The sequence below is a fragment of the Camelus ferus genome, chromosome 4, assembly GCF_009834535.1.
Source record: "Camelus ferus isolate YT-003-E chromosome 4, BCGSAC_Cfer_1.0, whole genome shotgun sequence".
NCBI classification, from domain to species: Eukaryota; Metazoa; Chordata; class Mammalia; order Artiodactyla; family Camelidae; genus Camelus; species Camelus ferus.
In genome coordinates this window covers 70,143,749-70,170,714 of record NC_045699.1, presented here as the reverse complement: position 1 = coordinate 70,170,714, position 26,966 = coordinate 70,143,749, and the positions used below count along the sequence as shown (strand labels likewise).

The window sequence follows — 26,966 nt, the reverse complement described above, 5'->3', positions numbered from 1 at the left end:
GGACAGCCCCCTCGCAGGTAACACACACCGTACCTGGGCGAAGTGTGGGCTGCGTTCCAGGAATCTCTTCCTCAGGGGGGCAGCAAGAAGCCAAGGGAGTCAGACCTGACTGCTAATCTCATGGCTCCGCCCTTCCATGGTGATGATGCCCCAGCCTATTGTCCAGGCACAGTGCCTACTATGGGTCAAGAGCTCTCTGTATTGGATCTGCACAACAACCCATTTCACAGATGAAGAACTTGAGGCTCAGAGAGGCCACGTTGCTTTCCCAATGGTGATGGAGCCAAGATGGGGAATCAAGTCTGGTCCCCAGGCCTGGATCCTGACACCAATCCTCCTCCACCAGGTCTGCAGGGGCTCAGCCAGCGTCGGACCCAAGCCACCACCCAACTGGCCACGTGGGGCTCCTCCAACTTCCTCTATCACTCCTGCTGGAAGGCTCCACTCTATTCCACATTCTACCAGCTGAAGCCTATTCTCCTGCCACCTCTTCCAGGGTGTCTCTTTGGAGTAGCCCAGGCCACGCCTTTATCACTACTTCCTTCTGTTCAGGTTGGCTTGGTTCCCCGCTCCCAGCAGGGTGCTGTTTCATGGAGTGACTTGTGGCGTCCACTCCTTGCCTCTCTGCGTCTGGACATCAGTCCTGGTCCTGCCACTAACATGCCTGTGACTTTGAGCCTTGGTTTCCCTGACTGTAAAATGAGGGTGCTGGTCTCTGGCCCCCCACGCTCTCTCCAGGGTCTGCCTTGGATAATGTGCTTTGTGCTGGCTCCCAAGGGCAGACTGAGACAAAGGGACATTTCATCAGATGTTAATATAGGTAAGACACAAAGGTAAGTGAGGGGAAAAGGGAGCAGCTAATTAGCCATATTGTTCTCCACAAGGCCTTCCCGAGAGACTTTCAATTAGGTTGTACCTCAGGATAATAGCTGTGTCGAGGAGGAAAAAAACACGAAAGAGGCAAAGCGGCCCCTTCCCTCCCTTCCTCCCCTTTTGAGAGAAACTCAAACAGGTCACAGCCAGAATGATCCAGCTCCCACCCCGAGGCCTGCCACATTACACTTGGGGAACCTGAGGCCCCGAGATAACAATTCCAAGGTCACCCAGCAAGGCACAGGGAGGGAGCCCGGCTCGAGAGCCCCGGCACCCTGCCTCCCGGGCCAGGGCCTTTCTAGCCGCTGGAATCTGGCCGTCAACGCTCTTTGGATTTTAGAATCTTAGTAAAAACATCCTGAAGGACAAAGGGCCATGACGATACCTTGGCTTGGTTTTATCTGGTTGTGTCACCTTTTAAAATTGACCCTAAGTAAAGCGAGTTGAACACCTGTCCACACAGAAGGCCTCAGTGCACCACTCACTGGTACTTGAAAATTCGAGTGCCTGACTTCGGGGCTCCAACTGCTGAAAACCTGCTCCTCCCGCTTGGAGTCCCAAAGCACTTGGCGTTGCTTTATCCCAGGGGGGCATGAAAGCTCCTCCTCTACAGGGGGAGGGGGAGGTCAGGATGACCTGATGAGCAACCGATAGGGAACCCTGAGGGGACGGAAGTGCCTGCTTGGGGTCCAGCCTCTCCTCCCTCCCGGCCCAGCCAGAGGTTGATAGGGGCCGGGCAGCTTAGCCAAGGTGGCAGCCGCTCAGCACCAAGGCGGAGTCCTGCCCATCCTTGGAGAAAGCCCCCACTCCTCCACACCATGCCAGACCCTGGGACAGGCCCTCAGGGCCCCGGCTGGCTCACAGCGCCCACTCCTGGCAGGATTCCCGTCCTGCCAGCCAGCTGGCCTCCTCCATGCAGCTTTTAATGACCACAAAATTGGCCCTACATGGTCTGCCTCTAAGCCTGGCCGACCTGCCCAGGGCACAGGAGGGCCTGACCTCCAGACCTGGTCCTGGACTCCTCTCTCCTCTGAGCCTCCCCCTGACCCCTAGGCTCTCCCTGCTCCCAGGACAGCTCTTCTCATAATGCCTCGGACGTCATAGGCAAAGGGCCCCTCATCACCATGTCACAAGAGGGAAACTGAGTCTGGCAGGGTGAAAAGACTTGCCCTGGTAATAGCGATGTGACAGGGGCTCAGTGGCTTCTGGGAGCTGAGGCTCGGCCTCCAGGGAGGCCGACAGACTCACCTCGGGACTTCATTCCAATGAAGCGGTTCTCCACGATGTCGATGCGGCCCACGCCATGCTTGCCCCTGTGGGGAGACCACAGGCAGGGCGTCAGTCCCCATCTCAGGATCCAAGACTCAGAGGACATCTAAGCCAGGCCACCGGTCCTACCACCCATTGTACAGATGGGGAAACTCAGGCCCGAGAGGGACGGGATCACCTGAGTTACACAGTGAGTTCAATTTGCAACTTCCGTCATCTCTGTCCTGGGCCTCGTGTGCCCCCAGCCCTAAACACTGCTCACCTTTCCTTCTCTCCTGGTCTCAGATCCAGCAGAGCTTGGAAGCTCCAGCTGGACCATCCCTACGGGGCAGTGGACCCCCTGGAGTCATTTACCATCCAAGGCTGAGGGCCATCAGGACTCTCCCACTAAACCAAAGAACCTCGCGCTTATGGGGCAGTACCAAGGCTGACTGCAGGACACAGGCCTCTCCTCCTCGGCCCCTAAACCTCAGGCTGGGACCATCAGCCGTGATGGGCCCAGCTGGTGCCTGCCCGAGACAACAGTTTCCCTGGAGGCTGGGCACGGCTGCCGGCACTCACGCGACTTCGTTCAGGTACATGAAGAGCTCCAAGGACGTGCTGTGCGTGGTGCCATCCTTGACGTTGGTCACCTTCACAGGGACCCCTAGGGCAGGAGGAGAGGGCGGTGGGCCTGCGGCCTGAGCTTGGCGGAGAAGCCTGCGCCTCTCCCCCGCCCTCTCCCTCCACCCGCAACGCCTTAAATGGATGTGACAGATATGGACTCCAAATGACTCCTTGAAAAGCCCTGTGCAGGTTGAGGCCTGCTGGGGAGAGAGAAGGGGCGAGAAAGCCCCCCAGAATGAAAGGGAAAATGCAATAAAAACGCTCTCCCCCACCCTTCCCATTCTCTGTGCCCCTTTTGCATTTAGGGGCTGTGAAATTGGAACCAGGCCCCGAACTAATTGAATTTCACGCTCCACCATTGTCTTACGCAGAAGTACCTTCTGTCCCACCAGTTACCGGGGGGCCGCCTGGCCGAGGTGCGGCTGAGCTCACACACACACTCACACACACACACACACGCACATACACACATGCAGACATGCACACACAGCCCCCTGCCACGTCTGTCAGGCGGACCCCTGTGCCCCAGTCCTGCACCCCAGACCCACATGCAGCCGTCTGACTGATGGGGGTGGAATGATGCCCGCTCTGGCGGGCGAAGGGCTGGAGGCGCCCATGAATTCTGAGAAGTCGGGTCTGGGGTGGCAGGAGGGCAGGAGGGAGGTGGCCGCTCGGGGAGGGAAGGGCCCAGTCAAGGGGGTGGCGGGAGGGGGGGCAGTGGGTGGGTTCGGGGTTGACTTTGAATAGCAAGGGGGCATTTTCTCGAGCGGTGTGAAATGAGCAATAAATGTATTAGAGGCCTAACAAGAGAGCTGTAACAGTGACAAAGAAAAGCTGTTCAAAGTTGGCGGCTAATCCCCCACCCATCTGCCCAGCTCATTACCATGTAGCCAGCGATCGGGTGCCAATCAGGCCTCAATAGCGGCTTTCCAGTCTTTATTAGCCGGGCGCCGCTTGGAAGGGCTTCGCTCAGGCGCTGTCAGCCTCGCCATTCTTAACCCCCATTTCCAGGGGTTTTATAACTTGGTTGTAAATTGCTATTAAATGTAAGTCTGCCCAATAATGAACCTTAAGCCCCTCTCGCCACCCCCCGCCTCTCCCCTCTCCCTTTCTCTCCCTCCCGGTCTCATTATGGCCTCTCGGGGCCTTGGAAGGGGCCTGTCCCCGAGAGGAGCTGACATTGTTGGTGCTGCTGCCGGAGAAAGCCTCTTAGCCTTTAAAATAGTTAATAATTAGATTAAAACTTCAAATAAATTAACTAGAGGGTGAATGGGGAGTCATCAGGGAGGGTTCCTCCCGTCTACTTTTTTTTTTTCCAGACAGTCCTCAAAGCATTAAAATGGATCACGTTTCTTCTTAGGCTCAGCCCTCAGGGCTGCTCTGTTCCAGGAGGAAAGGGGGCCAGACCCTGTGTTCAGGACCCTCTCTGCCTCCTGCCCACCTCCCATCCTCACCGCTCTCCCGGGCTCCTGGGGGACCTACGGGGGGTGCTGCCTGGACCCATGCCACCATCTTCTCAGAGATGATGCCCAAAGGGATCCCACACCCAAGCAGGCATGGGTCCAAAAGAGTGGGCATAAGATGGACTTAGGGCTCCAGCTGCCTCTAGGGGCCTTGGACAAGGACCCATTGGTCCCCAGGTGGCACGAAATTCAAGGGTTTGAACAGATTGGGGAAGCCATGAAAATGCCCACTGGCCTGGCCAGGCTTTGGGGAAAGGCAAGGAGGAGGCAGGTTATTAAAGTACCAAGAGCCTCTGTTTCCCACGACCTCATTCCACGCACCACGCTCAGCACCTATGAGCACCATTTCTGTGGCCCATTTTATAGGTGAGTGAGCCTGAGGCCCAGAAGGGTGAAACTGGTTGTCAAGGTCACATCAGCAGGAGAGAGCAGGGTTTTGATCCCCTGCTTGCTCCTCCCCGATCCTCAGAGGTGCCCTGGGAAAGGCCTCTCGGCAGAGCCCCTCACTCTCTGTCCCCTCTCTGCAGCTGCCTTGTGGACAGAAGGGCCGGCCTCCTTGCCTGGGCTTGGAATGCCCTCAAGACCCCTCTTGGTTCCTCCAGCTCCTGCCCAGTACCACTTCCTCCAGGAAGCCTCTCTGATTTCTGCAGCTTCTTGGAAAGGTCCTCTCCTTGGACACCCTGAGCCCTCACCCTGAACCTGGTCCTACTCCTCCCGTTACCAGGCATGCCTTGCCTTCCTCTCTATCCTCCAGGGCACAGAGTGTCCCTGGTACCAGGCTTGAGGCTGGGCCCTCAGACCAGGCCAGCAAACACTTCTTGTCGACAACAGAGAAAATGAGGAGATCAGGACACGAGCAGGAATGGCAGCAGCTTTGAACCCAGGATGGGGCGTAGGGAGATGCATCACGCAGCTAACTTAGCACCAGCAGTGGCATCAGAGGGGCCCCTGAGGCTGGCTCTTTAAGACTCGCACTTGCTGAGCACCTTCTCAATGCTGGGCCCTGTGCTGGATACACCCCACCCAGACCTCATTCGATACCATGAAAACGCGAGGCAGCAGATGCTCTTTTATCCCCAGTTTACAGATGAGGAAACTGAGGCCCAGGAAAGTTGAATGACTTCCCCAAAGGGCCAAAGCAGCTGGCAAGTGGCTGCTCAGGGACTAGAATGCTCCCTCCAGATCTGGTGCCCATGAACCAGGGGACAGCACCCAAGTGTGCTTTCCTTCCAAGCCTGGAGGCTTACATAGATCATGCCATTCAGGGGAAAGGGGGCAGTGGGGAACACCTGAAGCTCCTGCCTGAACTCTGGCTTCTAGAAACACAGGAGGGATGCAGAGGGCTTGTGCCCAGGCTCCTAGGCAAGAGGGATGAAGGAGCCGGGGCCCCAGGAGTCTGCCCCTTGGAGTCCTGACAGGCGGGCACCTACCTTTCTTGAACTCGATCTCAAGCATGTCCGGGCTGTTGGGGGCTTTGGCCGGGTCCTGGGTCTTGGTGTAAAGGCCCGGAGGCGCTTGGTTCTGACAAAAGACAGAAAGAGGTTGGAGGGTGGTGTGTCCAAGCCAAGCTGTGCCAGGCCAGTCCCTGGACACCCTGCACCCAACTGCCTGCTGAGACCTGCACCCCGCTCCAGAACCAGGGGGCTGCTGGCACTTGCCACCGGCTGGCAGAGTCCAGCAGGCCTCCCAGCCCCCTACCCAGAGCCAGCCAGGGGCCTGGCAAACAAAAGGCTCAAGGAATCAGACGATTTTTCCCCTCAACTTGATCTCATCTTTTTCTTCGACGCCCCCACAGCTGGAGGTAGAATAGCAGGAGGAACAAGTCAGGCAGGAAGAGCACGACTTTGGAGGCGCGAGGCGGTGGCAGCGCCAGGCGGGCTCCCCGGGAGCGGGCGCGCACGCTCTTGCAGGCGCCGGGAATTGGGGTTTATTCTGCACTGACCGCAAAGCTAATGACTGTGCGTGACCCCAGCAGGTGCTCCGGCGAGCAGAGCCGTCCCCGGGGTCCCCGAGGTTAATACTCACAGGGAGAAAAGAGGAGAGCAAAGCAAAAACCCATTTGAAAACACATCAGCCTCTATGTATATTTTTTCTTGGGCGTGTTGGAAAACGGGCCCCTTGCGTCTTGATGCAGCGGTGCTGCTGGCTGCCTGGAACTCGCAAGTTCCCTCCCGCCTCCCGAGGCCCCGCTCCCCCAGGCTGAGGCTTGGACCCTCGCCACAGAGGGGCCGGGGGCCTCTTGGGCCGGACTGCTCACGTCCCTCCTGTGGGCATCCCAGGGCCCAGCTGTTGTCCACCTGCTAACATCCTGGGAGGTGTCGTCCCTTAAATCTTTGCTTTCAAAACCCTGTGAATGCTCCCATGCCACTTTGCATTTGCAGCTTCTTTCGTGTTCTCAGCAGCCCTGTTTGGTGAGGTCAAGTACAGTTACCCCACCTACAGATGAAGAACCCGAGGCCAAGGGGGAGGGGCTGTAGGTGCAACAGTGCGTTCCGTGCGGGCAGGGACCACGCGGCACAGGGCAGGAAGCCCACGAGGCCCTCAACACTGATGTGTTGGATTTTAGGCTGGTGGAAAACAGCCCCAAAGCCAGGAGTCAGACCTCAGGCTGTGGGGCCTTGGACAGGCTGCTTCACTTCTTTGAGCCTCAGTTTCTTCATCCGTAAAGTGGGGGAACTGATACTTGCCTTCGACTGCCTTACCATTTAAATGTATAGACAGTTTTTTATGCTGTTTAGTGGACAAGATGTCAGAGAAGGCCTGGTGCAAGCTTTAACCCACTCTGGAGGCAACAGGACAGCTGGAATAGTCTCCTGGCGATGCCTCGCTCCAAGAAGAGCCATTCCAGGAGAGACGGGCCAGCAGGGGTGCCCTAGTCCCTCACCTGTTGTCACTTTCCTTGTTGGCTCTTTGTCAAGGTGAGCAATCATCCCAGTTCCCACACCTCGAGGAACTTTCCAGTCCACACCAAACAGGGACAATTGATCCTTCTGGCTTTATGTCTGAGCTCAGATGGGGCTGGCAATGGAGCCCCTGCACCTCCCAAATGCTGTGTGGCTTGGGGCCAGCTGCATCCCTTCATCTGTTTCCATCTGTGGGATGGGAACAGGGACCTGGTATGGACCTCCAAGGCAGACCCAGGGAGGAGGAGGGTCCTTAAGGACCTCCAGCCTAATGCTTCCATGGACAAGTTGAAAAACCAAAGCCAAAGAAGCTGCTTGTTCAGACCACACCGCCTTGCTCCACCGGTGTGGGAGCCAGCTTCAAGGACTCTAGCTAGAACCCCTGTCCCGTGCTCTTTCCATCACCCCATGCGGTTTCCCAGCCGCTTTAGTTACCTGAGAAACAGCACGAGGGACATGGCCAGACGCAGCCCAGGCATCGGGCTGGTTTCAGAGAAATGCCTGGCTCCCAGGCTTTCATGGGTCCTGCCAACCACCACATTCCCTGGGAACAGAGAGGCCTGAGGGCCATCCTCAGCCAAAAGGCAAGTGAACCAGGGCTTGGGGACTCTGGGTGGCCGACATGACTCCGGAGCTCCCTTCCTCACCTGCCTGGGGCTCCTCCCTGGCCGTCCAGCCTGGGCTGAACTCAACCTGGGGCACCAGCGCTGAGAGCCCCAGCCCTTCCACCAGTCAGTTTCCAATCTGGCGCTTGTCAGCGGAGCCACAGACAGGATGAGAACGTTTGCATTTGGGAGGAGAGAGGAGGTGGGAAGACCTAGCAATCTACGGTGGAAGTCGGAGGCTTCCGACACCCTGACAGCACCGATTAAATAAAATAACCAAATAGAAATAAAGTGACATTTGCTTTGCATTCCAAGGTGGCTCACGCCTGCCTTCTTTTTACTCTCCCTCCTAAAAGCCCAGTTCAAATGACAAATAGTTTGTTGCCGAGTATCAATACCATCTATTTATCCATCCCAGCAGGAGGGCTCACTTCCAATGTCATCTTGTTGGGGGGGGTGTTGGGGGAGGGAAGAGAGTGAAGAAAAAAAGAGAGAGAGAGTGGAGGGGGGGAAGGATGGGGAGAGGGCGAAAGAAAAGCATGAAACAGGGCCGAGAAGGAGAAATTGGAAGCAAATGGCCCATGAACTAAACCATGATGTAGAGGCATGATCGATGCTGCAATGGTTTATTCATCCATCAGATACGGCGGGCCGGCAACTGAATGAACTCTTTCACTGTGGGCCGTATGAAGTTAAAGCAAGTAAATTTCTATCTTTCTTCGCATTAGCTGCCTCATTGCCCTTCAATCAACCCTCACGGAGGCAGAAAATGGCTCCGCCATCTGCCTTCAAACCCTCCCTTCGCAGGTCTCTGGGCTTTTTTTGGAGAGGGGGAGGGGGCACCAGTTCCCTGAAGCTCTGTCTCCCCAGCTCCCCACCCCCACCCCGCCCCCGCCACCCAGGGGGCCGGGGCTGCCAGGGGTGCAGCATTCCTTCCACCGCGGAGAGGAGAGGAGCACTCCCAGGCCCCTGGCTGCTGCCCCCTCATTCCTGGGACCTATTGGTGGTAACAGGACATCAGGACCCCATGGGTCCCCACCCTGCAGCAGGGTTGCCTGGGAAAGCAGGGCCAGAGCGGCCAGACCCTGGTTCCTCGGCCTGGCCCCTTGCTTCTCAGCGGGCATCTCCGCCTTGACTCACACGCAGCCCAGCCTTTCCTGCCTGAGAGGACCGTGGCTCCTTCCTTCCCAGATAATCTTAGCCAGCCTGAGAAGGGAGGACAGGACCACTGGTTCCATGATTGAGGTCCTGCCCTGCACCAGGGACAGGCCAAGTACTTTTTTTTTGGTGGTTGGGGGAGGGCAGTAACTAGGTTTATTTTTATTTATTTTTAACGGAGGTACTAGGGACCAAACCCAGGAACTTTGTGCATGCTTATCATGCGTTCTACCACTGAGCTATACCCTCCCCTAGGCCAAGTGCTTTTTTAAGAAGTTGGAGGCTCAGAGACGGTGAGTAACTTGTCCAAGGTAGCACAGCAGCAGAAAGCAGCGTTGGGATTCAGATCCAGGTTTCAGATCTCCGGGAACAAAGCATTAATCCTCCCACCTAGGTTGGGTGGTAGAATCCTTAAAAATACACCCTTTAGCACTTACTTATCTGTCCGCTGCTCTCATTAGACAAGAGCCCTGAGAGGGGAGGGGACTGGCACCCTGGCACTGCCTAAGGGGCGACGTCCCCTCTGGCCTTGGCTCTGCTCCCCCAGTTGTGAGGCGAGAGCACCCCAGGCTGTTAGAGAAGAGGGTGGATGGTTTCCCAGCAGGCCTGGGGCCCAGCGGACACCCTCCTCCAGGCCGCTCTGTTCTGCTCAGCCTCCTCCGCCCCCCTTGGCGCTGACTGACTGGCTAATTAGGGGTGGCTGGCCTGAGTGTCGTGGGGTCAGCAGAGCATGAACTGGAAAAGCCTGCGGCCTGGAGGCAGCATCCCCGTGGGGCCATCAGCCCCCAGGGGGCAAGGGTGCGGGCTCTCCTGAGTGACACGGTTGGGCTGAGGACTGAGCGGATGGGGAAGGGAGGTGTGGGCTGGGGGGGAACCAGCGGCGGAGGGCCAGCCCCCACCATGGGGTGACCCAGGCACCAGGCCTTGCTGAGCAGCTGGTGCCCTGGGGCGAGTCACTCTTCTGGACCTCAGTTTCCTCACTCATAAAATGAGGAGGCTCATAGCCAGGAGTCAAGGAAAGTAAATGGGGGCCAGGGGATGCGAATCCCAGGCCTGGCTCCAGAAATGGTTCACGTTCTAGTATTGCCGCATTGACCAAGTGGCCTGGGCCCCGTGGGGAGCTGTCCCCGGACCCCCGGCAGGGCTCCAGCTCACCCCGCCCGCACCCAAACCACCTGGGCATCCTCGGCTCCAGCTGGCCTTCTTGGATCCCCTAGGCCCAGCTGCCCGAGCACACCGCCCCCCCTTCCCCCCAGCACACGTCTTCCCTAACATCAGATGAGCAGCCCACCCCACCCCCAAACCAGCCGCCCGCCCGGCTGTGGGGCTGAGCCAGGGAATAGAGACACATTCCCTCAGGGACAAAGAGATTTTTCTCTTCCCAGGATAGATTTCGCCCTGCCTCCCCCATCTCCCACGGTGGGCAGGGGGAGATACAAAGGAAAACCCCCCAGGGAGAGAAATCCTAAACTTCAAACAGGGGCTGAGGCCCAGCCTGGCCGGCCGGGGAGGCTGGGGACAGGGGATCAGGGTGGCTGCCTCGGGCGGGCGAGGGGCACAGGCCCAGACAAATGGGTCCTGAGGCTCTAATCTGGGCCGCCTCCCCCAGTGGCAGCGGCAGCGGCCTGAGAGCTGGTGGGCACAGGCTGGGCCCTCCCACAAGTGTCTCATCTGCCTAATTGCTTCTTTATTGTCTCACAATAACACTCTTTCTCTATGCTGCCCTGAAATATTTCCTTCCTCTATTCATCCCAGCAGCAATTAGAAAAAGAGCACCGGGGACGGGGGTGGATCTCAAAACGCAGTGTGGAGTGGGCAGGCGGCAGGGGGCCCGGTGGGGAGGGTCGGGGAACACAAGCAGGGCTCGGCCCCAGCCCCATGCCCGGCCCCCCGTGAAATTTCAAATTAGGCTACAAACACACCAGACAGCATCGGCATGGAGCAGCTAACACCAAAGACTGCTGGTCTGGGGAAATGGGAAATTACCTTGGGGTTCTCCAGGATTCCAGCCTCGTAGCTGTAAGGGAGAAGGAAGGTGGGGGTGAGTAAGGAAGGGGCAGAAGGACACAGCTACACCCTGATACCCTCAGCCCCAACACAAGTCCCGTCTGTCCTTTTATCTCTGCCAAAGCAATGGCTGCCAATCCTCCTGGAACATTCTGGGCCCCCCCAGACTTGGCCGTGGGAGCTGCAGTCTTCTGGGCCACAGCCTCAGGGTGCCAGATCTGGGCATGGGGGGCTTCGCACATGCTGTTCCCACTGCTTTAAATGCTTTTCCCTGCACCCTAGCTGGTCCCCCTCAACCTTGAAGTTTTAACTTCAAATGCCACTTGCTCAGAGAAGCTCTCCCCAATATCCTAGCCAAGGCCAGCTGTCCACTATCTACTGCTGGCACTCAGCAGAGCTGCTATGAGAGCTGGGGACAAGTCGGGCACAAGGTGGCCCTTCTTCCCTGAGGTCCCAGGGCTCTGTGAGAGCAGGGACCGTGTGACTTGTGGGGTCATCACTACATCCTGGCCCAGAGCAGACAGGTGCTCAGTGATGCCAGGCAGAGTAGGGGACGGGTGGGCGACATCTTACCTGATGTGCATGAGGTTCTCGTCCATGCTCCACGGGTTCTTGGGGGTGACTGGGATGGGGATTCCGTGTTGCTGTAGGTAAGAGGAGACACAGGGCTGGTGTGAGGCAGCTTGAAGCAGATGCAAAGGTCAGGCCTGGCCGCCTCGGTCAAGGTCGAAGACATCCCCAAACTCTGGTTCCCAAGCAAGCAAGACCTTGAACCCCCATGCTCACCGCATCCCCATTCTCCTTCCCCTCCCCCAGGCTGCCTGGGAAGGGAGTGACGGCTCCATTTCCAGACATGCCCAGGCAGGAACTACAAGATCCTGTCTGAGAAGTTGCAGAGTGGATGCTGACCTTAAAGGCTTCTTCCAGAAGATTTTGAGTCTACACTTCTAGGGCCCCCGGAGCACTAAGAGTGTGCCGAGGGTCTCCCAGCACCATTCGCTGATCCCCACCATGGTCCTACGAGCTGGGAGCTAGAATGGACGGCCCTTTCACAGTGAATCTCATCCAGGGCATCTGCGCCCACACAGGTGCTTAACATTGACCAAGGAAGCGCCAGGCGCCCACAAGAGCTGCTGGCCCCTGATGACTGCTTCCGAGGTGCGGGCCCAGCTCTTTCCGGGGGTGCCTTCTCCCCCACCGCCTAGCACAGCCATCGCACACATCACTGAGCAGCCCCAAAAGGGAACAATCCAGCCAGATTCCCCACCCCATCCTCCCCCTTGGTTCTGATTATGTTTTGCTTCCAAAATGATCCAATCCTTTGTTCAAGGAAAAAGCCATCCCCACGGAGACCCTGGGCCTGAAAGGCTGTTGGTGACACTGTGAAGGCCTTTTGGGTCAGAGATGCAGCTGGGTTCCTTAGCTGCCCCGTGCTGCCCTGGCTGACACCTGGTTGGATCCAGCAGACACATCACAGGCTGCCTTCTCCTTCAGCGCTTACCAGGCACAGAAGACAGCGAAGTGGCCCAGCCTGGCCCCTTTAGGTCGGCATGCCCATACACTCTGCTTCCCAAGCCCCCTTTTGGCACCTCACCCCGGCGGGTCCCAGATCCTAGCCAGCCCCAGGTCCCACAGCCCGCCCCAGCACCCTCCCATCTCTCCTGATGGGGATGTGCCCTGGCTCAGCTACTGCCCACGACTACGATTCCAGAGGCTTCCTCCAGGGAGCCACTGTTTCCTTCATCACCACCTTAAAAATTCCTAAATAAATTGAATTAAACCCTCTGGATTTTTTTTTTTTCCCAAGCTTTTCCAGGAGACTCCTTTGAAAAGAAACAGCTCACATCCACTCGAAAATTTGCATACTCTTCCCCATAAACCACACTGACAAATGGAATGCCTCATGTAGAGGCTGCTCAGCGTTGCCCAAGGTCTGACCCACGCGCTCACTCGCCCTGTGCCGTCTCCAGGTGGAGTGCGCCAGGTGTGGGGACCATGGGCCAGATGGACTGAAATCCGCACAGAGCGGAATCCCCAGGCTGGGGGCCGAGGAAACCAGTGGGCAGGTTACCTGGAGCCTTTCTTTTGGGAGGTGGTCTGGAAACACTCTTGCCTTCTCTCTTTCCCACTGGGGCTCTGTCAGAGCACGGAAAGGAGAAAGGGAGGGAAGGGGTGGAGGAGAGGACAGGACGGACCCCCCCACCCCCGGCAGGGAGACACAATGCCAACAATAGTTCCTCGACCAAAGAGATTGGTTTCCTGGGCTGCTCTGTCCTGAGCTTCCCGCCAACACAGACACACACACAGACACACACACAGACACACACAGACACACACACACACACACACACACCGGAAACTCTGGATACAACTGAGGACAGAAAACAAAACCATCTTCAACATGGACACAGGAGTCTGCCCAGTTTCCCAGCCCCCTACCTGGCACACTGGCTTAAAGAAATTTAATGATGTTGATAGGGATAAGGATGGGGTGATTTTGAGTGTTTCTTCCTTGGACAGCAGACTGGGGAGCAGAAAGCGAGACAAATGTATGTTTCCTACGCGCCTCCTACAGCGCCCTGTGGCCTTGACAACTTACGGATCTCGAAAGCCGGGGTTTTCAAAGCCCCATTGATTTTTGTCTCGACTGAAGCAGCTGCCTGGCTCTGAATTTTGGACAGTCTGGTTGCTGCTCAGTTATTCTGGTCATTCCCCAGCTGCACAGACACTGCCTCCGTCCTAGAAGGCGCTGACTCCCCGAGCTCAGTTCTGACACCAGCCTCTGAGGGAGGACCGGTGGCTGGGAACGTGGCCTCATTCCTTCCCGACAAACTCTCCTGTTTGAAAGGTTATTTGAGACAGAAGCTGAGCCAGGCGGCTTCTCCCCACAACCTGGGAAGGAGGGGCCACAATTCTGAAATTCACCTTTGCTGGAAAAACCAAGAGCCGCTTTTGTTCAGAAGCTTCGCGGAAACGGAGGGCATCGTCTGGGTCAGCCCTGGCCCTCTCTTGAGCCAAGACTGCAGGCGTTAAGAACATAGATGGGGTGGGGGTCCCCGTTCATTATTCTTAAAGATAAAACGTGCTTCATACTCTACACCATCAAGGAGACGAAGAGGGGGAGAAAAAAAAGCCTCCAACCCGGTTCTCTTAATAGCTCTGCTATTTGAAAATTTGTTTGGCAACATATGGGCCTGCCCTTGTAAACTCCCCTCTTAATAATAAAACAACAGATGGCAGAGGAGAGCTCTCCTCCGAGCTCTTCGGGTCTTAATGGGATGCTGGCGGTAGGGGCAGGGCTGTGTCCCCGCTGCGTCCCCTACCACGCGTCACCTTGGCTGCAGCGAGAGCTCACAGCCAGCCCCGGTGACTGCTATTTAAAAACCTGAGCAATTTTCTGGTGTATGCACCGAGTTGCTTTCCCCCAGTCTGATTGATTGAGGCTGTTTGTCAAAGGCTGCCATCGAGTCGCTAAAAAGAAAGGGACCCTGGGGAGTGGCTAAGGAGCTTGATGCAAAACTTCTAATATGTTTTATTGCAACTTGTACTTCAAAAAGGCTGGTGCAACAGACGTCTTTGTCTGGCTCTGCCCCTCGGAGTGCTTACCTGTTCTTGGGAAGGCATTGGGGACAATTAGGCAGGTAATAGAGGGGCAGAGGACAGCCTCACTCCCGCCCCCATCCGTCCCCTGAGTGACACACACAACGCAGAGATGGCAGTTTGGATGGGAAGTAGAGGGGGCCCAGTGCCCTCCTGCGTGGTGGCCTGGGGACTCCCTTCGGAGACGCCCAGCCCAGGCAGGGACCATCCCTCTGTGGGGTGGCCCAGGGAACTGGTGCTGTGGGGGTGGGGGGGGCAGAGGTTCAGGCTTCAGATGTGGCAGTCGGTCCCAGCCTCGCGCCTCCAACCCAGACGGCCCCTGGAGGGCGCCGGGCAAGGGCTGGGGTGATGGCGGAGACGGGCCATACCTTGGCGTACTCCATCAGATCGTTGCGGCCCTGGAAACGGTTGTAAAATTCGGGCATCCTCCAAGGAGCGATGACCTAGACACAGGACAAGGAGTCAGGACTGGGAGGGCCCGGCTGCCAGCTTTTCCTGGCCCTTAAGCTACACAGTTGCCTCTCTGGTGAGAGGCCTGGGACTGCACTGGTCACCTGGGTTAGGGGATCTACGTAGCTCATGGGGGGTGGGCAGGGGGATCCCATTAAGCAGAGAGGGACGCAGCCACATCAAAGGGTGGCCTTGGAGACACCCGAGCTCCATGGCAGAATGGCCGTGTGCCCCTAGGTGGGTCCTGGCCCCTCTGGGCCTCAGTCTCTCCTGTTGAGACTTGAGGGCTTGAACTAGACAGGCCTCAAATTTCTCACTAGCACCCCTGCTCGAAGGGCCAGGACCCCCCACCCCTGGTGACTAAGGGAGGGTCCACCTAGCCCAGCCCACATGACATACGATGTCCCCCTCCCCTCCCCTCTTGTCTCTCTCCCTTCCACACCCCGGGGCTCCTCTGGGTGGGGAAAAGAGGGGAGTTGGAGCCTGACTGAAGGGACTGAGCTCATCTCACCAGCCTGGGGGGTCAGGGACAGGTCCCCAAGAAGAGACCCACTCAGCCCTGGAGCCAGCCCAGCCCCTGACGCTGCCAGCAACAGTCTGGCTGGGAGAGGAGCTGTCGTTTGGATGAAGAAGCCGGTTTGATCTCTGGGCTGGGGAGCTGATAGGGGCAGGGTGGGTGGGAGATGGGCCCCCTGGTCCTGGAATGAGCAGCACCTGGACCAGGCTCGGCACAGGGAGCACCCTCCAGCCTCATCCCAGTTCCCAGAGACTAGCTTAGGGCCCTGTCCCCAGCCCCATCCCATTCCTGGGCTTGGCCTCTGCAGACAAAGACCCAGAAACCAGACACCCTGGCCCCCCAAGCTGCTGTGGGAACAGAGAGTGGGGGTCGGGGGAGGGCGCCATGCCCACCGGCCAGCAGCATCAACAAGCAGCCACTGTCCAGGGGCTTCTCAGCCGCCTGGTGTTTGAGGTCAAAACAGATCATTAGAGCTCATTACGGCTCACCTCCAGGCCACTCTCACCCCCTAAGCAGCTGCTGGCTGGTTCCAGGGACAGAGAAAGATGTTCCACTTAAAAGAAAAAAAATGCAACTCTTTAGGGCCCCTTGTGGGCTTGGGAGGGGCACATCTTCTGTAGCTTTAGCCAGAAGTGGCCTCAGAGGAGCTCAGTGTTGCCCCAGATGGCAACCAGGAGCCACGTGTGGCCACCAAATCGTGGCCGGTACTGGCTGTAAGCATAGAGCACACAGCGGGTCTAAAGACAGTACCAAAAGAATACAAAACATCTCAATCACTTTTTTACATCGATAACATGTTGAATGGTACGATTTTGGATACAGAGAGTTCAATCAGATACATTCCTAACATGACGTCACCTGTTGCTTTTTGTCTTGGTTTTTAAGAAAAACTTAAATTCTCCCTGGAGCTTGCATTTGTGAGGCTCAGTGTGGTTCTATTGCTCCACCTTGGCCTGAGCTGGGGGACTCCTATCCTAGGAAAGGGTCCAAGACACGGGGGGGCCAGGGCTCAGGCAGCGGGGAGGAGGGGCTTTAGCTGGCTGGCCCCCACCGGGGCTGAGAGGGCTGTGGGCCGCGCAGAAATCGGCCAGCCGTGTCCCGGGACGGTTCCAGGCTGCACCCAGGAAGCCAGACCTGGGATCGCAAGGACACAGCAGAAAGGTAGCCCCGTCCTTCTGATCTGTGCCTGACCCACCCAGGCACCCGGGCAGCATCCCCGGGAAGGACAAGGGGTGGGGAAGAGTGCTGGCGTGAGTGAGGGAAGCATCGCCCACCACAAGGCTCAGGTGCATGCGGTCCATGTACATGACCGCCCAGAAGCCCAAGCCTCGCCACCAGGGGCCTCAGCCCCCAGCGTCCGCCCGCTGAGGGGAGGAGCAACATCCTACCTTAATCTGGGGGGCCAGTGAGTAGCAGGTGAGCTCAAACCGGACCTGGTCATTGCCCTGAAACACAGAACAGGGGACTGTCAGGAGCCACAGAACGCGGAGCCAGTGGGAGGGTCGGGGGCAGGGGCAGGGGCAGGGCTGCACGAGCGTCAACTCAGGGCAGGCCCACTGGATGGTTTTCTCACACAGATGCTCACCTCCAACCTCGCACCCTCCTGAAGCAGGTACCAGGATCCCATCAGAAAGACGAAAACTGGGCTTTCTTGGAGAGGACACACCAGCTACTGCCCCCTAGGTGCAGTCAGGACTCGAACCCAGGACTGCCTGAGCACAGAGCTGAGCTGCGTGGGCACACGAGTGTGCAGGACGTGTGCCCCCGTGTCCACCAGACGCCCACATGCCCGGCGTGTGCTGAGTTGTGACTGCCATGACTTTAGTGAGCGGCAGTGGGCCGGCGGTGGGGGACACGTGGCAGGACGTGGGTGCGCGTATCTGGGAACATGACAGGATGTGCACACAGGTCATCACGTGCATCCACACTGCAGGGGACGCGCGCAAGGGCTGCAGGCCTGGCCCTGCCGAGACTCCGGGGAGCCCTGGGCTGCCCGCACCTCAGCCTCTTCCTGGAGGTCCCCCACTTGCCTGGCCCCGCCTGGCCCCAGCCAGAGACCACGTTCACTTCAGGGCTGGGGCTTCACAGTGCTTTGTCCATAAAACTGGGAATACTGTCTCCTCTGGGGGCCTGTTTCCCCATCTATATGGTGGCTGGTTGGGGGAGGGCCCTTGCCCCTCAGTGCCTCTGCACAAAGAGAAACTGAGGCCCGGAGGTAGAAGGGACTAGTCCGGGGGCACAGAGCCTGGTCCGAGCTCGGGTGCGGGCCCCCCCGGGCAGCTGGCCCGGCCTCCCTGCGCCTGTGCCTCTGCTGGGAGGCTGGACAGGAGGAAGGGGAGGCGGCCTCAGCCAGCCCAGCCTCGAGAGACAATGACTGCGGCGTCCTGCCTGCTGCTCCCGTCAGCTTGGCGGCCTGGAGGGAGACGTAAGCGCCGCGGAAATAACAAGGGACCTCGCGCCTACTGTGAAAACTGCACGGGCACAGCGAGGCAGCGGCGGGAATAACATGTTATTTTCCAGAGTCTTGTCAGGCGACGCGGAAACACAGGTTTCAGCCCCTCTCTTCAGAGCCAGGAGCTGAGGCCCGAGGCTGCTCCTTTCCAGTATCTCCCGGGCCCCCGAGCGGGGCTGGACCAGCCACCCCAACCACCCTCCATCCCACCCCTTCTGTGAGCACCTGCTGTGAGCTGGCTTTCACAGGGGAGAGCCACCTGGCATTAGTGGGATTTTTAACCCTGTTTTATAGATGAGGAAAGCCGGGCTCAGAGAGGTGGAGTTACCTGCCCAGGGACACACAGCCAGCAGGCACCACTCCCATCTATTAGGTCACATTCAGGTACAGAACGCATTGAATCCTCCCAGCATGCCCCTGAGGTGGGATCTGTTATTATCCCCATCTCATGGATGGGGAAACTGGACCAGGGGGCAGTAACACTTGCCAAAGGCCCGTGGCCAGCACAGTTCCCAGAGCCATGGCGGCCATAATAAAAAGCAGACTTATTTTAGATTCATAAAGCATATGTTCTAGTGTTGCGTATCCTGACGACTTTTTCTCCAGGGCTTCAAGTTTCCCCAGTACAATGGTGACTTGTGCCTCCTCAGACGGGCACACTGGGCTGGTGTCTGCCCATCCAGATCACCATGGGGACACCCATCTGTTCCAGAGCCAGAGACCCTCGAAGGAACAAACAGGCTCCCTGGGTTCAAACTCTGTCCCAGGCAAGACCCAAGGCCTGCGCGGTCCCTCCTCTCCCTGACCCCAGGATCCCCGGCAACCAGGGTGGCCCTGGTGGCTTCCCCGGGGGTGGAAGGAGACGTATCATGTGCTACACACCCCGTGTGCGTCTGAGTCCTGATCCACGTGTGGACGTGTGTGAATGCAGGTGCCACACCCTCGGGGACTGCGGGGCTCCCCATCTGCTCCTGGACCAGCCATACAGATGGCGCCATTTACAAAGCTCCTGCTGCCTGTGCCCCCCAGGCTCCTATTTCAGGGCCCCTCTTCCAAAACTGGGGAGAGGGAGGAGGACCTGGAAGGTGCAGCTCTCTGGTGGGGTGCAACTGGGGTCCCCCGGGGTGTGGAGGGGAGGGCCCCAGCTCGCTCCGCACCAGGTGCCACCTGGGCTGGGCTCTGGGCAGGAAGCTGCCTCTGGCCTCCGGACCTTTGCACAGGCTGTTCCTGCAGCCTGGGATGCCCTTCCTCCTTGGAGTCACTGGCTCAATCTTCCTCCCCCAATACCTCAGTGTGACCCCCCTGCTGGGTTAGGGCTCCCAAGTCCCCTGTAGTGATGTCCTGGTGTGTGGAGGAAAGCTGGTGCTAGGTGAGTATTCAGTGGGCGGAGTCAGTGAACAAATGCATGAAGGTGGCATTGGAGAGGCTGGAACAAGGACCCCGAGGCCCTGGTCATGCTAGAATATCCCCACCTGTCGAAGACCCCTTGCCGTCTGCTCACACCCAGCTTTCTCTTCACCGAGTCCCTTGCAGAAAGTTCTGCCGAGTGTCCTATGGGATCTGCCTCTGGGGCTGCCAGCCTCCCACAGGCCTGGCCCCACATGGCTGCACTCACGCTGGATCCCCTCCTCCAGGTGTGTAAATTCAGCGACGCACCTCATGGTTCCCATCAGCTAAGCAAGCCACCAGCCCCTGCAGGTTGCTGGCCCCTCCCCACCCCCACCTCCTGCCCCAAGCCTGGCATCTCTCTGGATCCCACTCCAGACCTTCCTGCTCCTCCGCACTCACCCACCTCTTCTAGGAAATTGCCTGCTTCCCCAGGTTCTGTAAATGAGGGGCAATGGAGGCGCAGGAGTGTGCCTTGCCCATCAACCTGGGAGCACCTGGACCCACCGTCCCCTGTGGCCTTCCCACTGCTGGTTTTGGAGGCCCCCAGTGATGTTTCACGTCTGATCATCCCTCTTGTGGGCACTGAGTGTGAACTGCAGGGAGGCCCCCAAATCCCAAGAGGCCACAGAACTACCGCCGAGGGTGTTCTTCCCAGAACCAAAGACCTGCAGAACCAGGTGAGAAACAGAGGACCCTGGGTGGCCAGGCACCTCCTGCAGTGGCTTCTCTGCAGGGAAAGGGTCTCACACTCAAGCCTCTGGTGCCCTCTTGTGGCCAAGTAGGGCAGCGCACACAGCTGCTGGTGTGTATTCCCAGCTGCACGTGAGCTAGTCTGGGTGAGCGGTGTCTTTCCCCGGACCCCAAGAGCTTCCCAAGCCAGGGCCAGACCCACCACACAGACACATGCCCTCCACTAGCCCTGAAGGCCACCTGTCCTCAGTCCTGATGGTACTTTTGGAGGGACCTTCTCCAGGCAGGAGCCCTTCAGGAATCCTGATTTCCTAGCTTTGGCTTGAATAGTCTTGGAACGGGGAACTCACTGCCCAGCTCATTGCATCATGCACAGGTGAGATGGCTCAGAGGTTCTTTGTCCTGCACTGACGTTCGTTCTCACAGCCTCAGTACAGGGCTGATCTTTGCACCATCGGGGCACTTCCCTCTCACCAAGTGAGCACAACCTTTTTGAGGGCCAGGCCTGTGTTGAGTGCTTTCTTAGAAATCTTACTGCTCTCAACTGCCCCATGAACTGGTTCTCATTTTACAGATAAGGAAATGGAGACTCCTGGGGTGAAGTCACAGTGTGAGAGCAGGGGAGCCAGGACCTGAACCCAGCTCTACCGGCCTGAAGCCCCCAGTCCTGAACCTCTGGGTGGAAGGCGGCATGTATGTCCCTGCCCCCAAAGCCCTGGCCCGCCCACTGCTCCACCTCTGGTTCCTCCCCCCACTCTCCTCCCTGTGTGCTCACGACCAGGTGTGAAAACCAGAACCACCAGTCTGCGGTCTGCTTGTGAGACACACTCACCAGTCCCCTTCTTCCACAGGGGCTCGCCTTTCCCTCCAGAACAATCTCCTACATCCCATGGAGGGAGGACACTGGCCACCCCCATCCAGCCGGGGGCCTCCCTAGCCTTCTAGTCTGTTGCCCTCAGGATGAAGCCAAACCCCTTCTCATGGCCCCACCCAGCCCTGGCCCAGGGTGCAGCTCCTGCCCTATTTTCAGGGCCTCTTGTTGCCAAGCTTTTGCTCAGGCTGTTCCCTCCACCTGGCACACTCTTCCCATACCCGGAACCCTACAGCCACCTTACTGTGCATCCATTCTCTCCCTCGCTAGGACACAGGCCCCCGGAGGGCAGGAGGAGGGTCCCAAGAAGTTCAACACTGTCCCTGTGCCCAGCACGCGTCCAACCCTTTACAGACACCAATCCAAGCTTGCTGACCGAGCACCAAGCGAATAAGGAAGCTTCCAAAGACAGGAGCCAGGGCCACCCAGTGGGGCAAGGCCACCCTCAAATCACATCTCCCCAGTCCAAAGCTTAGCCTCGTGTCCCCTAGGTCACACTGAGCCAGAGCCCGCTCCCCCAACCCCCACTGCCTCCATCAGCTGGGTGGGGGCCCTGGGTCAGGTCAACAGGGAGCCCCCGATCTGCCAACTGTGTGGTTACCGAGCCGGATCCTGCACCCGCACCAGGCTGTCAGAGGGGTGTCCACTAACTGGAGAGTCTGTATACTGACACTGCCTGACAGCTGCCTGCATTGTTCGGAATCTTGTTCCTCGAGTCCTGTAACCTGCCGCTCAGAGCCCAAGGTCGTCCTTGGTCCTCACTGCTGCACACAAGGCCGGAAGTAGGGGGTGTTACGGGTTGAACTCTGTCTCCCACAGAAGATAAGTTGAAGCCATAACCCCCCAGGACTTAAATACGCGACCTTATTTAGAAACAGGTCTTTCCGTAAGTGACTGAGTTAAGATGAAGTCGTGAGGGTGGGCCCTAGTGCAGCATGACTGCTGTCCTGATAAAGAGGAGACACGTGGACACAGAACCAGACATGCCTGGGGGGGAGCCGATGTGAAGACGCCCTGAGGGGGCAGCCACAGGAAGACGGAGGCTGGGACTGAGATGCCTATGAGCCAAGGACACTTGTACTCCTGGAAGCCAGGGGGAGCTGGAACCGCCCTTCCCTGGGGCACTTGGGGGGACCACGGCCTCCAACACCTCAATTTCCATGAGAGAATCCGTTTCTGGGGTTCACACTGCCCAGCTGTGGGGCTGCTGCAGCCTCCCCGGGGAACTAAGACAGGGCCTTTCCCCACTTTGCAGATGAAGAAACTGAGGCTCAGGGAGGGCAAGGACCTTGCCCGAGGCCACTCAGCTGGGATTCCAGCACTTTACTACCTTGTGGCTCTGACCCTGTATGGCAACTCACATTGTGACCTTGGTCAGATGTCCCCCAGCCTCAGCGTCAAGTTTGCCAAATGGGGTGACGGACACTGCTCCCACCACACGTGGAACAGACACGTGGGACTCACACAGGCGGGGCGCAGAGCGGACCTGTCCCTACGCCCTGACACTCGCTGCTAAAAACATTCCTCTTATTCAGACTGAATGGGCCAGTCCATCCATTGCAGGGCTGACTGTTCTGGGGAGAACCTACAACTGCTCGAGGGCCGTCCGCCTCCTGGCTGCCTGGGTTCCCCCTTCGCGGCCCCTCTGCCTCCTCCTCCTGCCCAGCCGTCCATCCCGGCCTCACCTTTCCCGTGGCACCGTGAGACACATATTTGGCTCCCTCTCGTTGGGCAATCTCCACCTGTTTGCGGGCGATGCAGGGCCTGGCCAGAGAGGTGCCAAGGAGGTAGCGGTCCTCGTACAGTGCGCTGGACTGGATGGCGGGCCAGATGAACTCCTCCACAAACTCCTTGCTGATGTCTTCGATGAACACCTATGGGGAGAGAAGCCCATGTGAGGCAGACTTGGCAAGGTGGGGAGCAGTTAGAAGACAGAGCCCCAGGGGCCTCTCATGGCTGGCATCTAAGGCAGACATTGCTAATGGATCCTGGAGCAAGCTGAACCTTTACTTCTCTTTCTGTATCTGTAGTAGACATCACTAATCAATCCAGCATACACTGCTGTATTCTCTTTCCTGCATACATGGCAGACATTACTAATCAATCTTGATATACCATCCAGCAGAAACTGGATGTGGTCCTTAAATTCCTCCTAACACAGCATTCTGGGCCTGAGATGAAGCAGTTGCCACCTAGGATCTAGAGCAGTAGATGGATGTAATTCACAAAAGCCAGGGATCATTTTGTCCCCCAGGGAGCAGCTGGCAATACCTGGAGATATTTTTGGCTGTCCTAACTGGTGGGCTGTTGGGGTGGTCTGGCGTCTAGTGGGTACAGGTCAGGGATGTCACTAAGCATCCCACAATGCACAAGGCAGGCAGTCACGTGTCAGTAGTGCCGAGGTCGAGACACCCTGATCTAGAGGGACGGTTCACAAAATGTAGACCCCCCTGGAGTTCCTCCAGACCCTTTTGGAGAGATTGAAAACATTTTTTTATGATACTCAGTTATTTGCCTTTTTCACTTTGTTGATATTCATATTGAATATGCAAAGTAATGATGGGGAAGGGGCTGGCACCTAGCACAAATCAGGGCAGAGGCACCAAACTCCTCAGAGCCATTGTGTTCTTCACATCTTGCTCTTGAGGTGCCAATTTTACTTAAGGGTGGTCTCGAAGATGCGGTAAAAATGATTACTTTGGTTAAATCGCAACTGCTGAGTCCAAAATGTGAAATAACAGGTAGCACTTCTGCCGCACCCTGAAGTGACTTACAAGCTGAACTGGCCACTTTTTTTCCATAGAACATCCTTCCTGCTTGAATGAAGAACTGACAGACAAAAGAGGGTCATTCAAACTTGGGTTTTGGGGCAACATTTTCATAAAACTGAATGCAGTGAGCCTGTCACTTCAAGGAAAATTGAGTATTTGTTGCCAATGATAAAATCCAAGCTTTTTGGTAAATTAGAATTATGGAAAACTTGTATCTGACACCATGAACTTGACAGCTTCCTAATACTTCTGATGTGAGTTTTATTGCATCTTACCACACTTCACAGATATTGTGTTTTTTTAACAAATTAAAGGTTTGTGGCAACCCTGCATCAAGCAAGTCTATCAGTGCCGTTTTTCCAGCAGCATTTGCTCACGTCAGGTCTCTGTGCCACATTCTGGTAATTCTCACAATATTTCGAACATTTTCATTATTATTATGTTCATATGATGATCTGTGATCAGTCATCTGTGATGTGACCACAACTCACTGAAGGCTCAGATGATGCTTAACATTTTTGAGCAATAAAATATTTTTTAGGTGTGTACCTTGTTTTCTTTTAGACATAAGGCTATCACGCACTTAATAGACTGTGGTAAAGTCTGCACCAGGAAACCAAAAAATTCATGTGACTTGCTTCATTGTGTTCTTCGATTTACTGCGGTGGTCTGGAACCAAACCCACACTATCTCTGAGGTCTTCCTGTATCGACACATGCGATGTTTTGCTATTTTATAATAAAACGTATCAACATTTGGAGGATCTGCATAACTCAATGAAACAATATTTTTCAAATGACCGATGGATCTTATGCAATCTTGTGTGGGTAAAAGGTCCACTCAGAGCGCAAGATGGACGGGGGGATGTTAATGCATGAAAAATTCATTGCGACCATTTCAGATTCCTCATCACACTCATCTTTAAGAAACTGCCACCTGTTAGAATTCATGCTTAGCGTACATGAGGTCCTGGGGTCAGTCCCCAGGGCCTCCATTAAAAAATAATAAATAATAAATAAATAACCGTTAAGGGTGTAAAAGCAGGGTCACAGGATCCTTCGTGTTTCACAGGTTTCTGTGAGTCTGTAATTATTTCAAAACAAAACAATTTTTTAAAAAATGAAGCAGAGGATGAAAGAGAATGAAAAGCAATGGGAACTATATCTTAATGTTATATGCAAGAAAAGAAACATAAAAATTCCAAATCAAGAAGAGAGGTACTGAGAACAAGAGATTTTGAGAATTGCTTTTCAAGAGTAATGAACTAAAGCCAGATCGTTACACAAAAACCCTACTCATGAGTTGGCCGGAAGTGCGTTCTCACCACCAAGTGCTCAGACCCTACCTTCTCAGCCTCTGCTCAGACAACTCCTCTCCTCTCCACGACTTAAGGGACGCCTGACCACGGAGGGACATCAGGTTAAGGACCACGGCCAGTGATGGGACATAGGACTGTGGGTGTTCACGCCCCCACGTGTTCATCTTAACGTGTCAATTGAGCTCTTACTATGCGCCAGGCTCCTTTCCAGGTTCTGAGAACCTTGCAGAAGGGCCCTGCTGGGGGAACCAGTTCTGACTGGGCAGGTGGGCTGATGACCTTGCACAGCATCCTGGCTGTGTCCCCTGCCCACTCCCCCAAATGCAGGGGCACAGGGACCAGGGGCTGCCTCTTGGGAGAAGCTCACGCTTCATACGGTGAGCCCACACGAGCAGGGACCACGATGGCCCCATTCACCATATGGGCCTGCTCACCACGTGATTAGATGCTCAATCAACACACTGATTCTGCGGAATGGATGGAAGGACTGGTGGAGGCACAGAAGGCTAAGAGGGATGGGCAGGTAGGTGGATGATGGATGGATGGGTGGTTGGGTGGACGAGGAAGAGAGAGACTGATGGGGGGTGGGATGGGAGATGGTTGGGTGGAAGAGGAGCTGGGGGAGACCAAAGATGGTGCCATCACACACCTGAAACCAGAAGGAATTGATCTCACACTCTTGGAAGGAAGAGGACCAATTGGAAGGATGTAGGAGACAAGGAGCTCTGGGACGGGAACCCCCACAGCTGCTCCCACCAGGTCGGGTCCCATTTCCAGCCCCAAACCCCACCTTCCACTTGGTACCTTTTTGGCCCCGAGCTTCAGGGCCTTCTTCCTGGCTTCCTCAAAGTCTTCCTTCTGGCCGATGTTGGCCTGAGGAACAGAAGCAGAGAGGGCCAATCAGCCCCGGGGCAGCAAGAAGAGTGAGAAGAATGTCCCCCCACCAGTGCCTTTCACACGCCACAGCTCTCAGACGGAGGTGGCTTCCATTTGATGGCTGGAGTCACAGTAAGAAGGAGAAAGGGCGCAAACCAGGGTCTGGAGAAGCCGGAATCCCTTCCGGAGCTAATAATCGGATCTGCCTGGGGTGCTGGGAAAGTTTCTGTGGCCTGAAAGGCTGACGGAGCTGGCCCTGGGCAGCTCGGCTGCCTGTTGGGCTGGGACAGCTGCTGTCACCGTCTTGAAGTTCTAAGGCTTCCCTTGAACCCATTCATCTCTTCCCACAAACTTCCCCCAAAGCCAGTACAAAGCTCAGCTTGTCGGCCACTGCCCGACTCCCCGCTCCCTGCCCAGCCAAGGGCAGCAACTTGACCTTCCCAAGGCACCTGGGCCGGCAGGAGGTGGAGGCCTGTGCTGGGTGTGCCCCGCTGTCCCCCTGCTGGAGCCTGACCTCCGGTTCCCACAGCCCCGTCTAGACAAGGGCAATTTTTCTGCTGGCTGCACTCTGGCCTCCTGCCCAGACCTTGGCCCTGCATTCTGCTCAACGGACTCTGGAATCTTCCCAGAGTCCAGCTGCAGGTGCTTTCCTGAGGTCACTCAGCTTTTACATCTGCCTAGTGGTAGCCCGGGATCTGGTCCACCCCGCTGTGCCCCCGAGGGCAGGATGAATAACCCTGGGCTCTTTGCATCGGCTCAAAGTCGAGGCTCTGGGGACTTGTGAGCAGGGAGCTGCCCCTCCCTGGGCCTCGCTGCCCAACCCGAGCAACACAGGGTTGGCTCCGTCAGGAATGGGAGACTGGCTTTAGCTGCAAACAGACCATTCTTGACAAAAGCTGAACTTTGCCTGCCAGAGCACCATGCCCACTTCCTCTGGGAACAGAACCTTCCAGCCTAGCCAGTGTAGGATTCTCCAGTCTTGGCTGGATTACTGGGGGCTGACAGGGGACTTCAGGGAAGGGAAAGCCGCTCAGCAGACCCAGACCCACGGTCCTTCCATGGGCAGGCTCGTCCAGCAACTCTGCCAAGCTCGCTTCTCATGCCCCCCGTCCAGTTACTCGTATGGAGAGCCTGCCCCCCCACCCCAC

At 56.8% G+C, this 26,966-nt stretch overlaps 1 protein-coding gene across 1 annotated transcript in view; it reads right to left on the bottom strand.

Annotated features, from left to right (window-relative positions):
* The window catches only part of ASS1 (argininosuccinate synthase 1), a 51,350-nt gene that overhangs the window by 17,005 nt on the left and 7,379 nt on the right, over window positions 1–26,966 (bottom strand). Inside the window, exons 3-11 of the mRNA XM_032478663.1 lie at window positions 25,747–25,815; window positions 22,539–22,727; window positions 16,840–16,896; window positions 14,853–14,927; window positions 11,458–11,528; window positions 10,864–10,894; window positions 5,642–5,732; window positions 2,704–2,788; window positions 2,122–2,186 (exon numbers count right to left, since the gene is read on the bottom strand). Of these exons, the coding sequence (XP_032334554.1) occupies window positions 2,122–2,186; window positions 2,704–2,788; window positions 5,642–5,732; window positions 10,864–10,894; window positions 11,458–11,528; window positions 14,853–14,927; window positions 16,840–16,896; window positions 22,539–22,727; window positions 25,747–25,815 (733 nt within the window). The remainder of the gene's footprint in view (window positions 1–2,121; window positions 2,187–2,703; window positions 2,789–5,641; window positions 5,733–10,863; window positions 10,895–11,457; window positions 11,529–14,852; window positions 14,928–16,839; window positions 16,897–22,538; window positions 22,728–25,746; window positions 25,816–26,966) is intronic.